General features: G+C 39.3%; 1 protein-coding gene and 1 long non-coding RNA gene across 2 annotated transcripts; both read left to right on the forward strand.

Annotated features, from left to right (window-relative positions):
* Positions 1-1,317: 1,317 nt before the first annotated feature.
* Positions 1,318-1,773, forward strand: LOC133391440 (uncharacterized). Its single transcript, XR_009764931.1, has 2 exons — positions 1,318-1,349; positions 1,413-1,773. It is a non-coding gene; the product is annotated as an uncharacterized LOC133391440 (long non-coding RNA).
* Positions 1,774-3,289: 1,516 nt separating this feature from the next.
* On the forward strand, positions 3,290-5,151 carry LOC1276028 (T-complex protein 11-like protein 2). The gene is made up of 2 exons (XM_061646957.1): positions 3,290-3,496; positions 3,555-5,151. The coding sequence occupies exons 1-2, from the start codon at positions 3,480-3,482 to the stop codon at positions 5,032-5,034; spliced, it is 1,497 nt and encodes a 498-aa protein (XP_061502941.1). The 5' UTR covers positions 3,290-3,479; the 3' UTR covers positions 5,035-5,151.
* The last annotated feature ends 8,302 nt before the right edge of the window (positions 5,152-13,453 follow it).

The following is a 13,453-nucleotide window of genomic DNA, read 5'->3' on the forward strand; positions in this document are numbered from 1 at the left end:
CCGGGCAACAACTCTAACGTGGCGGGAAATTTTCACACCATCCTTGGCACGTGTTGTTATAAACATGCATTTTGTAATTTTAGGCATATTTTATTCTGATTATTTGTTCATTAAATCATTATGCATTGCATTTGGCCTTGTTTAAAACAGTTAAATCATTATGTTGTATAAAATGTTAAGATAAACTAAACAGTTTTAAAGTAATATTAATATATTAATAAATATTAAATGTAACGTAGCCAGTGGTCGTGATTAGATACCTGCACCACGAGATCTAACCAGCAATGAACACAGTACCATTCACTTCAAGGCTAAAGAGGCGAATGTGGTGGATTAACTTAAATTCTCTATAATAATAAATAAATAATAACAATAATAATAATAAAAACTATGACTAGCTAAATTTGTAAAATAAAATTTGGAAATAAATATTCAATTTGCATGATCAAATAGGAAAGATCTAACTAACTAAAACGATTTCTCCCAATGATCAACAAGAAATAAAGGTACAATAATAGGACACCCCGGCAATATTGTAACAATAAATCATATTCATTTTTTATTATTTAAAATATTGGTTATAACTTAAATTGAAAATTCCTAATTTTGACCTTCTCAAGCAACTTATTATTGGTTTAATATAAAGCATCTTGGAATACAAAACGATCAAGAACAGGTAAATCTGAATGACAGAGCAATAGGAACTTCATCTGTTTTATTCTTCTGCTTTTCAGCTTTTCCCTCTTCAAAATGCTTGTCCCTTTAAATTTCAATAACATTAAAAGTTTACAAAAAAATACGGTTGATGCGTTGATTGCTCATAACTGTGCTGACAACAAAATGCGACCCAATAGAAGCAATGTTGAAGGTCAATTAGAAAAAAAAGTGTAAAAACATAGTAACGCTCTCACAGCCCGACACCTGATTCATTCATCAAACAGCGAAGTGAAGCACATTTGCGTACGTTGTTAGCATGAGTGTGAAATAAGAACAACCTTCTTATCAGGGCGCCTAGGAAGCACCAGGCACAGAAGAACATCCAAGAACCATCTCGAAATATCGCCTTGAAAAAGGCCGTTGCTGTCCGGATTGATTGATTCCAAAAATAATCAGTCTAGCCCTGGAGCTGCTCACTGATAGTTGGTTCTGCCGTTTGTGATCGATGTGTAACGTGTCTGATCGGTACGAAAAATGCCCTCCATTGCCATTCTGTTGCTAATCGTTTGCGGCTTACTCTCACACTGGGACTTCCTTCTTGCGCATGAACTATCGTTTTCATGGAGTGTATTAGACTGGAAAGAGCTCTTTCACGCTGGTGGAGATGAATTAATAAAGTTTGATTTCTATAGGTAAGTAGATAAAGTTTTGAGACGAAAATTGAGTTCTGACCATAATTCGCGTTTCGTGTTCAGCCATCTTTGGGCACCACCATGCAACTAGCCATTATCACTGAACTTTTGCGATGAGAAGATATCTAGCTGAAGCTGCACAAACATGAAGACCAAATCGTTGCAAATAGCAGATATACGATGTACAGGACCAGTGAAACTAATCAAACAACAACAAAAAATGGATTGTAAAATATGGAAAAGTTACTTAAATAGGCAAAAAACGTGCTTATCAGTGAAAGACTTAGAGACGAATAAGGCCAAAAGGCTAAAAGTCTCTACAAAAAAAAAACAACCAACAAATTTTAAAAAAAGTGAAAGACTGCAGCAAAATATGATGACTGAATAAAACCCATAGTACAAATCTCTTGTAACAAATCAATAATTTGTTCGATTTATTGAATACTTGTATCTCGGGTGCACAGACGTTAACACAGTAATGAAAGGGACTCATGTGCATCGATTCAAATGTAATTGAAGATGTATTCCATAATTATAAAATATTAACACGGGCCCGGTTTAATGAGCACGAATGAGTCTGCTCCCATCATGTGTGTTGTAATACTGCACTCTTTCTCTCTCTCTCTCTCTCTCTCTCTCTCTCCCTCTTTCTATTCCTCTCTCTTTATTTGTCTCTGTCTCTGTCTCTACCTCTCTCTCTCTCTCTCTCTCTCTCTCTCTCTCTCTCTCTCTCTCTCTCTCTCTCTTATTCACTCTTTCTCAATCCTCTGGTCAGCGACCCTCAAACTCACGCACATCCTTCCACTCACACTACATATGGAAACAGTCGACTACTATCGCTGAGTGGCACACTCTGGTGGAAAGAATGGCTAAATCAGGTTGGACCATAATGGATACCATTTTCTAGCGAGAATAAATTAGAGAACTTAGGCCGGTCTCGTAGTATAGTCGTCAACTCGTACGACTTAACAACATGCCCGTCATAAGTTCAAGCCCCAAATGGACCATGGCGCCATACGTAGGACTTGACTATCCTGCTATGGGGGATGAATTAGTCACTGAAAGCCAAGCCTATAGGTGGTACAGGCAGGCCTTGACCGACAACGGTTGTTGAGCCAAAAGAAGAAAAAGAAGAAGGATACATACTACCTTATTTTCTCTGAAATACCACCTGCTACCTAAACACGAACTTAATTGTTCTACATCTTCTCTTTGGATAATACTTTTGGCAGCATAAATGAAGGGATTTTTAGCTTAATTAACATTATGTAATGCTCTCATTCTGTAAAGCGGGCTTTTCCGATTCTCACGCCCCTACAAATTACATTTCAAGCAACTGGTAGCCTAGTGGCTAGCATTATTGCAGTTTAATGTAGAAGTTTTGTTCCCGTTCTGCTCATCAAACTGTTCACTATTTACGTGGTTGATAATAATTACTAAGAGTACTTTTTGATCGGTTCATCATTCATATCAGCTGCCATTGTTCAAGATAGAAAGGGATTTTGAAATCTTTATTACACGAATTTTAATTCACTGTCAATGAAACCCCGATCCGGACCCAAATCGGATCTAAATAAAATTGCAAGAAATTACCATCCAAGTGTATTTGACTAAACAATTACCTATTACATATCGTTTGAGGATAAGGAATCTTCACCGTAACGGTGCAATTTTGAAATGCCTTTATAATGTCTGACGGATTTGTTGGCAGTCGGCCAAACAAAGAAAATCTTGAGTTCATTTAGCTTTATCCGTTGACCTGTAGTAGGAAAGAGACTTGCATTCATAGTTTCTTGACCAATGTTTAGAATGTTTTGAGATTTTGGAAATAAACAACAAAAAATTAACAACAAAGTTTGATGAGGCTCATCTAGGAATCGGTAGGGTAATGGTGCATCGGTATGGCTACAGATAAATTGATAGGTCTAGTTAGCCAGGCGATCTCTCTCTCTTTCTCTATCTCTCTCCCTCTTTGACAGTTCAACATTGCCGGACATGCTAGAACATGCCGCTAGCGTACATCTTCGGAAATTTGAAGCTTTCAAATTAATTTTATTTGAGATTATTAGTTACTAGTTACGAATTCGTGTAAAACATCAACTTTATGTTACTAAATTGCATAGTTCCAGTATGACACATCCTTCCGGGTAAGCATGTCGATTCAGTACATTTCTCAACATGTTGACACAGATGCTCTGTTTTCAGTTTGTATAATCGTAAGAAGAGTCTTCCTGTTGGAGAGGAAAACAAAAACCACGTCCTCCGTCTATTGGCCGACCTTTTGGAAAGGGCAAGCCTCAGTACAAACAACGCAAAGAACATAGGATTCATTATTCGGTCAAAACGTAATGAGCCGGAAAAATTCGTTGCCGTGTGTGAATTGGAACGCGTGCTGGACGACAAGGATCTCTTGCACGAGTTGGCCATGAACTACAAATTCCATGATAAATCCACAGCTCCTGATTCGTTTATTACCCAGTTCAATAAGCTGGCGAAAGATGCCTACTGGAATCGAATGCAAAATGAGCTGTCGCTTAAACCTCCCAGCTACAATATGGTGATTCAGCTGATTCGGGATATAAAGCAGTCATTTAAATCCTTGCTGCGAGGAAAAAATGATCGTGCATTGTATACGGTTACCTTGTTGCTGGATGAAAAGCAGTTGATGCGTGGCAGTACACAGGTACGCAATGTTGCTATTCTTAATGAATTTCGTCGCATAATCACCAACCTCATGGGAATGGTCTGTTGCCCGGCACGTGATGAAGAAATCATGAAACTGAAAAGAGAAACTGAACCCATTGCCCAGCTGCGCGGAATAATGGAAGTGCTGGAGAAAATGAAGTATGAAATGGCCAACTATTTGCTCGCATCCACACGTCCTACCATCATGCACTACTCCATCAACTATGAGCGAGAAAAGTTTAGCGAAATGAGGGCGGCATTTGGTCGTAAAAAGTTCCCAAACACTATGGCGTGGTTAAAGCGCACACTTTCTTCCATCAACAGCACTCACAGTGGCGTTGTGGTGGGCGATGCGTCTTGCTCTAAGAATTTCCAAATAATTAAGCTGATCGATATTCATATGCCGGAATATTTTGTCGAACCGTACCAAGAGTTGATCCAAATTGAGAAACGATATCCGTTGCCGGAGCTGCTAGAGATCGATGCTGGACGTTTGGTACAACTGAAAGAACAAATGTTTCGCTTGTGTGCTTGTGCCGCCAGTATGCAGATCACGTTCAAATCTGTACCAAGTATGGTCACTCATCCGAGGCGTCAACATTTAGCTGCTCAACTGACCATCGCGAGCACAAACTTCCCTGTGAAATACAACCAGAGTGAAATGCTAAAGAACATTTGTTCATGTGTCCTTGCTAGTATCACAGAACATTCGCAGGAATCGAATGGGCCGCTGATTACTGAAAACAAGAAGATTTCCCTGCACGCTCAAATAGTCAGCATTAACTGCCGCACTTCGGCTTACTCCTCAGTAAGAGTGCAACTAATGGCATATTTGAAGAACCTGCTACTTATCGCAAATAGACAACATGTTTCATTTCCAGTTAAGTTCCAAGATTATCGCGAGCAGACGATTGAGCTGGCTAGACAATTTATTATTCTAGTCACCTTTAACTTTAGCGTATACGGTTCGTTCTACTTGAAGGCTGTGAACGAGGGATAACAGGCCGGAGTAAACCTATTTATGTATACCTATGACCGCACAAGAAATTTCAACTGTTTTCAAAATTACATTAAACTGTTACAAAGTTTTACATTTAAATTGTAAAATAAGAATAAAATGCGGAAATTTTTGAAGTGAAATTGCGATTTAAAAAAAACTGATTCGTTTCGATGGCAGGGATTAACTTTACATTCTAATTTAAATATACATTAAACTTGTAGTTGTCAATATACCGACCTACCGATATGACATCCGACGGCGTAAGAAATCTCTCTTCGGCGTATCACACTTACACTGCCGAAAGGGCCAACGATGTACTATTCTTTTATTGTTGTGTGTGCCAGCACAATGTAAACCCATTTCGGACCAAGCGACAGATTTAGCTTAGACGTAAGCCGAGGAACACATACCGTACACAAGAAGAGAAACAAAAACGGAATCCCTTTTCCACGGAATGGCACACACTCGCGAATACAGTCGAGCCACCGAGAATGCGCCCCAGGTAAACTCCACTTCGTAAGGGTTATTACTTCACGAGTGGCCACTTAGCTATTTAATTTTGTTTCCATTTATTCAATTCGCATTTACAGGCCGTGCGGGCCACGCTCGTTCTGATGGGGGGACGCAACTTCGCGAACCCCTCCAGCGCGTCCGCTTCGGCCCTCCTACCGAGGCCAAGTACCGAGCTAGCCGGTAGCATCGTAGTCGGAGTACCGGCACTGTGCTGGGAAGGATTATCGGCCCGGTTTGGCTCGTTTTAAGGGCCACCCTGTGGAGATGTTCCTTTGCAGCAGTGCCCTGTCGTGGCCAACCGACCGAACGGGTGACTGCTGCATCGTCGTTATTATTATTTTTTGCCATTTATTACATTGCCACGATGGTTTGTTTGTGTACGAGAGTCGCAGCTTTGTTTTGGTGGCTTTTTTACCACTCTTTATCGCAAGTGTGACGAAACAGTGTAGTGGAGTGCATCTTAAGGATTGGCGAAGGACAATGAATGCAGGATGGTTATGAAACTGTATCCAAAACCACTCTAGCTAGATTATGACTATTTTATGTTCTAACCGACGAGGGATGAAAAAAACACAGAAAACAATTGTGACAGCTGTTAGCTTTTTTGGATTTTGTTGCGATCATGACGATCCGATTTATACGTGAAGCATAATTCAATTGCAGATGTATATTTTTGTACAAGGTTTATTTAGTTTAATAATAATATTGTTTTATATACAAGTGTTTTTTGAACCAATGCTAAATGTTCCATATAGCACACCTCTATAACATGTTCTTATCGTAATTTAAAAATTAATATCAAAGTCTCGAAATAAGATCGTTACACAAACACGCAGGGTTACATAAAAAGGAAACCGGAAGAAAAGATAACAATAAACAATAGAAGAATCAACAATAGATTACCCCGACATCTTTGGATAATATCAAATAACTCGACGACTACAAAAGAGGACATTGCATGATCACACTTAAGTAAGTGACAACAACGTGACCAACTAAAATCGCATGCACAGTTTATAAAGTCATCAAGCAGTCGGAGAATCCTTCAACAATTAAATTATCAATGAATATGTGTCACCGTTTACAGCCATTATTACCACAAGAGAAGTCACGTATGATTGTACTCATGTCAGAAATTGAATTAAATTGACATTTAAAAAAAGCACTTAAGCTCTACTTGCTCAGCAGACAAGACATCCTGACACTGACGATGGTTATGAAACATCGACGATTGTTAGATATTCTTAGATGATAATTGTGTTTGTAAAATTTTCAGAACGTGCAAGTTTTAACTAATAAATGTAAATCTTCCAACAAATTATAATTCCCCTGTAATATGTTGCGAATGGTCATGTAGATGAATGATAGTATTATATTTCAAAAAGTTATTCTAGGAGTTTTATTCAGCCCGATGAGACAGCGTAGGTCATTACGCCTGAAACGAACAACACAACGAAGAAGTATGTAATGAGACAACGAAGAAGTATGAAGTAGCTTTGCATAACTTCGCAAGCGATATCAACAAAGGAATGTTTTTTACACTCGTTACGAACACAATGAAATGAAAGTATCATACATTAAATGGTAAACAATAAAATGCATTTGAAATAAGATGGATTTGAATTGTAATATTCATACATTTGTTGTACAACGCATTGGCTCAATAAGGCTGAGTAGTTGTAAATAAATTCATAACTTTATAACAATCATTTAATGAATATTCCTGAAAAGAAAATAAATAACACATATGTGATCATCTAGAATAATCCTTAAAATACGACAAATACCAGCTTACCCCTTTTTCAATGCAACTGAATCCAAACGATATAAACACCGTATGAAAGTTTATGACACTTTCTATTACCTGTACCATGGGGCGACTGTCTCTCTATTGACAGTGCACACCCATTTCCCAAATCCCATCTAATTACAAATCATTCCCGTGCAAAACCAACGACCCACTTTTGCGACACGGAAACTTAAAACGGTAATTATAATTTCCCACTCTTTTGACCCAAAACTGTTTTCAACTCACAATGCTGGAATACACAGACGTACACACGAACAGGAGTTCATTATAATCACCTCTCCCATTCGACAGCTATTCAGCTCTAAGCCCGGCGGCTATGTTTGGTTTCTAATGCAATGTTTACCCACATTTCTCGTATTAGCACTTCAAGAACCAGCCCGCTCTCTGTCTCTCTTTCGCTCTGTCCTTTTCTTAGTGAAGAATGGCATGGATTGCCCATCTGGAGGTTGAAGGATCCCTTTCCTTCTTTTTTTTTTAGATGTCGTACAGACGATCCCCTGCTGGGTGCTTCGAGATCCTTTGAGGAGACCCCCTTCCAGTGTGCCAGTGTTCGAGCGGGAAGATGTGTTCCTTTCCAACTCAATCCGTTACGAGTACAGCCCGGTTCCGTTTTCGAAGCTAAACCGAATTTAATTGTAGCAAAAATCGTGTAACAACAATCGTTTCTAAAGAGGAATGGGTGAAGTGTTTTTGATCCGATCCTGGATTGGATTTGGCCGTAAGGCAGGCATGTCGCCGGGTGGTCTCGCATGCCAACCAGCCAACCGGCCAGGCTTTAATTATAATACACCGCAGTTTAATGTACCAGTTCAAAACTCGTTTGTATTCGTTTAATGAGGGAATGATTCTGGGGGTCTAGATGTAGAAGCAATAAAATATTCCTTATCTTATCTGCAATTATTTCAACAAGGACACATTTCAGAAATCGTTTAAGATATTTGTAAATATTGTTTTTTTTATTAATACAAGTTTGTAATACACAGTACACCAAACTGCACGTATTTTAAAAACTACAAAAAGAAAACAGTAAAACTAATAATTCATTTTAAATTAAAAACTTTGCAGAACAATATTGTTTTATTTTGCCAAAATCAAACCATCGCTTTTCGGTGCCTAATCCTTGGTGCAAATAAATATTTCGAATCACCAAATCGAAGCTGCCATCACGATAATCCTCAACCAAAAGCCACCGAAAGGTCCACTAGGTTCAAAGCCAAACGAGATAAAGACGGAAATGGTCACCAAAACTCCAAAGACAGTTGGACCTTGAACATGCAACCCATGACCGGCAAAGCTATGGGCGCGTACGGTGTGCAAACAGTATTAAACCGCCACCATTAAATCCCCTCAAGAAAAAGCCGGAAAATATTGTCAACCAACCGGTGTCAGCGGGAGGGCCGGCACATCCTTGCGCGGCGGCCCCGTTTGGAAGGTTCTTACATCCCGTCAAGCAGCAGCGTCGGCAGATTACGGTTGATTAATTTCAATCCACCGAACGATCGAGCGATTATTAATACGAAACCCCCCGCTTTGAGATGGTCACATTTCCGCACATCTTGCAATGAAAAATCCATCCGGCTGGTAAAAATGGTTCCATTCTAAAGGGACTTTATGTGTCTGTGTGTATGTTTTGTTATGCTTCCGCTACATGCTTGAGCTGCTTGTCTTGCTCCTTCTGCTTCTCTAAGTTACCTCGTGCGCTAATCGGCAACAGGCACGATTAAACTGTGACTGTGACAAATGCAATTCAAAGTTGTAGCGATTTTATTTGTGAATTTATGAAGCAAATCTCAAACTCAAGTTCGTCCACAAAACGGAAATGACAGATTGTGCGTGTTCGTTCGCCTTCCTGCCGCACTGCGGGACATTTCATAAGCACACGCCGTTTGAATCGTTGTTATTCTCATTCTCTGCAGCACGGTCCTTTAACGGTAAGATTACGACGATCGACAAGGGATGGTCGGGGTTTGGTAGCCATGTAAGCAAATTGCACGGCACCGCCCAAGCAATCGTTTTGCAAACAACAGTATCAATTTCGCAACGGGCAATTGAGGCTGGATAAAGTTCCGTCGTTTTCGTCAAGGAGTGCACTAAACGTGCCGCGTACGTGGGTACTTTAAGAGGGCGTTACGGCGATCCCAGAAACGATCGAATCTCAGCTCCTGCCCAAAACGCAGATAATTGGCTGAGGTTGGAAGCTGATACTTTTAACGTTCCCCCGGGTGTCCTTTTCGAGGTCAATATGGAAGGAAGAGAACGAAATTTGCCGTGCGTTAAAAGGACATGCAGAAATCTGTGCAGCGGCAAGGATCCATTACACAAAGCTGCTCTCCCAAGTTGGTGATTGCACTTTGGGACATTTACAGCTGCTTTTGGAACATGAAATTCACACCCTGTTCAGATGCAATCGCATTGGTACATCAGCCGCGCAAGTCTTTTGAGCAACCGCAATCCGATGCTAATTCAAACAAATCGTAAATCATTCCGACATTTCCAACTATTTCCATCCAACGTACACTCGCAGCCGGAACCACAAATCACATCAACACCCAAACGAGGAAAAAATATACCCCAAAAAAAAAAACAAGCGACCGAGGTACAAGAATTGCGGTCACAATAATGAAATTAATATTCCACCAGCGCGTTATTGATAAGCAACCGTGAGGTGAAATGAAGCTACCCGTACGAACGACTATCGGCAGCCCTCACATTAAAAGGGGTGGCGAGTGTATTGTAACGGGGACGTGCGTCAGGTGCGAAAGTTCGCAGGATAAATTACAATAAATATCCATATTAATAAAAACCAAATTAAACGACATCTTTTCCCCGAGTGTGTGTGGTGCATGGGGTGATAAAAGGGGATCGCGTATCGATCGGTGGTGATTAATGATGGAGTGCGGTTATCGATGTTGGTTTCGATAAAGATCTCTTTGTCGGTACGGTTGGCGTTCAATTGGCTACAAATATGCGAGTTTGTATGTTTCAAGATCTTTTTTAGTTAAAGGGAAGAAGATAAATAGAGCAGTATAATTATTTTTTTTCCAAGTATTCCAATCTCGATAGTAAATTTTAATTTGCTGCGTGAAATCTATTATTGCAGATTAATAATTGTGTAGCATAGTTCAGCAGTTCCCATTATTTTTATATTGCGAGGAAGTTATCATAATTAGTACGACATATATGATAAAAGTAGGATAATGTATATCAGCACGGCCTTGTAATTGTAATTGTCTGAGCTGACCTAATCGAAAATACGACTGCAAAAAGTGAAAGTCCTCGGTCACAATTTAAACTTTCGAGCATAAATCTATTAGTATCTGCTAAAGTATACATAAAAAGGTAATAATCTACCTATTGATTCATAGTTATAAGAGAAAGCTCGTTGCAGTGCTGTATATAATGCAAACTATATTATCTCATACTTTTTATCTCAAAATATATACCAATATAACCTATCTCAAGACATACGAGGCAATGTATTTGGTTGAATTCATATTTCTAACTGAATAATTCGTTTACCCAAAATGATCACTGTATGATAGGGATACTGTAAAATCTGATATATTGATTCGAGCAATGTCATTGCAATGTCCCATCTGCCTTTGTAGTGTACCAACGTAAGATAAGTTTTTAACCTTTTAATTTTAATTGTAATACAAACGGAGCTTAAATCTTTGCCCGGTTTACCTTTTTGCAAATTAAAAGTTTTAAATTTGGAACACTTTTTGTATTCAATATTTTGATTATTTGAATCTGCTGTAACAACTGACGTTGGTAAACTAATTAGCACGTAGCAGCATGTTATCAGCAGTATTCGATATAAATTAAATCTCCTTGAAGTCTAAGAAGAAGTCGTTATATGTGTTATCATATCACATCGTCTCTTTCTTGCCCTACCATGGAGATCGAGAGTCGATACCGTGGTACAAAGAAAGGCTCAAAATGTGAATAGAACCAGTTTGAGACGTCTGTATTATTGAAAAAAAAAAACAATAATAAAAACGTGATACATTGTTTTTAATACAATAGATAATCTGTTGAATATTCCTCTCATTCGCGAGATTTTGGTATCACAAATAATTTACAGTGGTTTGCTTATAATCTTTTTAAATAATAATCTCGCATAGCGCGTATTTCTACGTCATGGAAATGTAATATTTTGCATAAATAATAATTGCTAAGACAACTGAGTCATTGCGACCGATTTCACGCACTATACCCTTTAAATCTCTGTGAGTTCGGGCGTGAAAACTCACGCTTAGTACTCATCTAGTACAGTCCCTAGTTTCTACGCATCCGCTACCCAGCTTCAATGGCAACAGTACACTCCAGCCCATTAGCGGCTAATTAGCCTTTGAAAGGCGGTAAATATACTTTTCATCGCTTTACAAACGTGTTAAGCCTACTTCAAGCTAGCACGCACGCCTCAACCGTGCTGATGTGCCGGTTTTCCTACCATTTCCAGAGAGGATACGCAAAACCCGTAATACCATTAATGCGCCTAAGCCTGTACCAAAACGCAAGTGCGCGACACCTTTCTAAAAAGCTAATTCCTTTTGTTTTGTGTTTTTTGTTCTCTTTCCACAAAACACACACACACACACTCACAAGGCAAACTCGAATGGACCCACCCAAATCCACACAAAGCTACAAACGTAAAAGCCCTCGATCAATGATCCTTACGGCCTTGCAAAATGCAACCTCATGTACTATCTTTCCTTAGGTACTGGACTCTGAAGTTTTGAGATGTTGCCACCTAAAAAGGTGCCGAATGTCACACCACACAAGTACTTTCGGCTGAGTGCTCGGCGAGAAAATTCACACAAGTGCTACGCCAAAGACATCCTTTCTTTGAAGGCTTTCTTTTTTGCTTTACGCTATGATAGCGTTTGTTTGGCGAGGGCTTGAGATGCATTGTACGTACGCCTGTGTGCCAATAGTCTCACGAGTGCGTTTCTTGCTTTAAGAGGACGAGGAAGAGAAAAGCAAAGAACAACACACGCGGCCTAACACAATCCCGATGATCCCGTCCGATACAGGTACCGGGTGAAGGACCGGCAGGATGATCACGATCACCATTCACTACACTACTCTGGGCGCTGTCTGTCAACCGGCACGGGATTAGATCAACTCCACCGAGACGGTTTGTGGGAGAGATGCTTTCACCGTGCACTGGACCGTGAAATGATCCAGCAGCTATTGTGCGGACCGGCCTTAATGTCTTCACACCGTACCGCCACCCCTACGAGAACGAGAAATTTCGCACCTCGGCATGCGGCGATGTGGCTAATTGGCCGATGATCTGTTGCTGGTGTCTGGGATTAAACAGATAGAGCGAGAGAGAAAGAGAAGAAGAAAAATCATTTACACACTATTTTTGAAGGGGTATTACACACGTTTTGTTGCAAAAAGCGACAACTCGTTTAAAAACCGGGAAAAACATCCGAAAAGGTGACTACGCATGCTTTGACAGGTGACGATCGTGAGAATTTCAACTGGTGGAAAGCGATGTTATGGTTCATTACTTCAAATCGAGCAAAACTTATCAATCCGTTTGAAATATAATAAATCTTGTTTTTCATTTTTTTTCTATGCTTTTTTTTGTTACTTGTTTCTATGTAGTGTGTAATGCATTATTCTTCAGGCGTGTAAGAATATTGATGTCAATTTGAAAGAACTATAAACATATTGGTTAGTTGAAAAACTGGATTTCAGAGACCAATAGTATTTCCCTATGAATCATTTAATATTAAATATCTCAAAAAGTTTGCACAATAAGTGAAGAAAACTTCGTTTGGTTGGTTTGAGGCCATGTTTTCTTGGTCGTATATATTTTCTTTTTCGTCTCTCGTAACAACGAATAAATTTAACTCCCTACGAGAAATGCAGAAGAGAAATTTTATCTAAATGACATTTGAATTAAAGTTATGTTACCACATCTGGTTGTAAGTCGTTTCAGTAGTGTCAGCAGTATAAATTAAAAGTAGAATTTGGAATTTTTGAACTTATCGTGCATTTTTGTCCTCACCATTAATATTAAATTTTCAACAGGCATGTACAGAATAAGATTAAGACATATTTTTGATCAAAAACTTT

The sequence above is a fragment of the Anopheles gambiae genome, chromosome 2 (genome assembly GCF_943734735.2).
Source record: "Anopheles gambiae chromosome 2, idAnoGambNW_F1_1, whole genome shotgun sequence".
Taxonomy (NCBI): domain Eukaryota; kingdom Metazoa; phylum Arthropoda; class Insecta; order Diptera; family Culicidae; genus Anopheles; species Anopheles gambiae.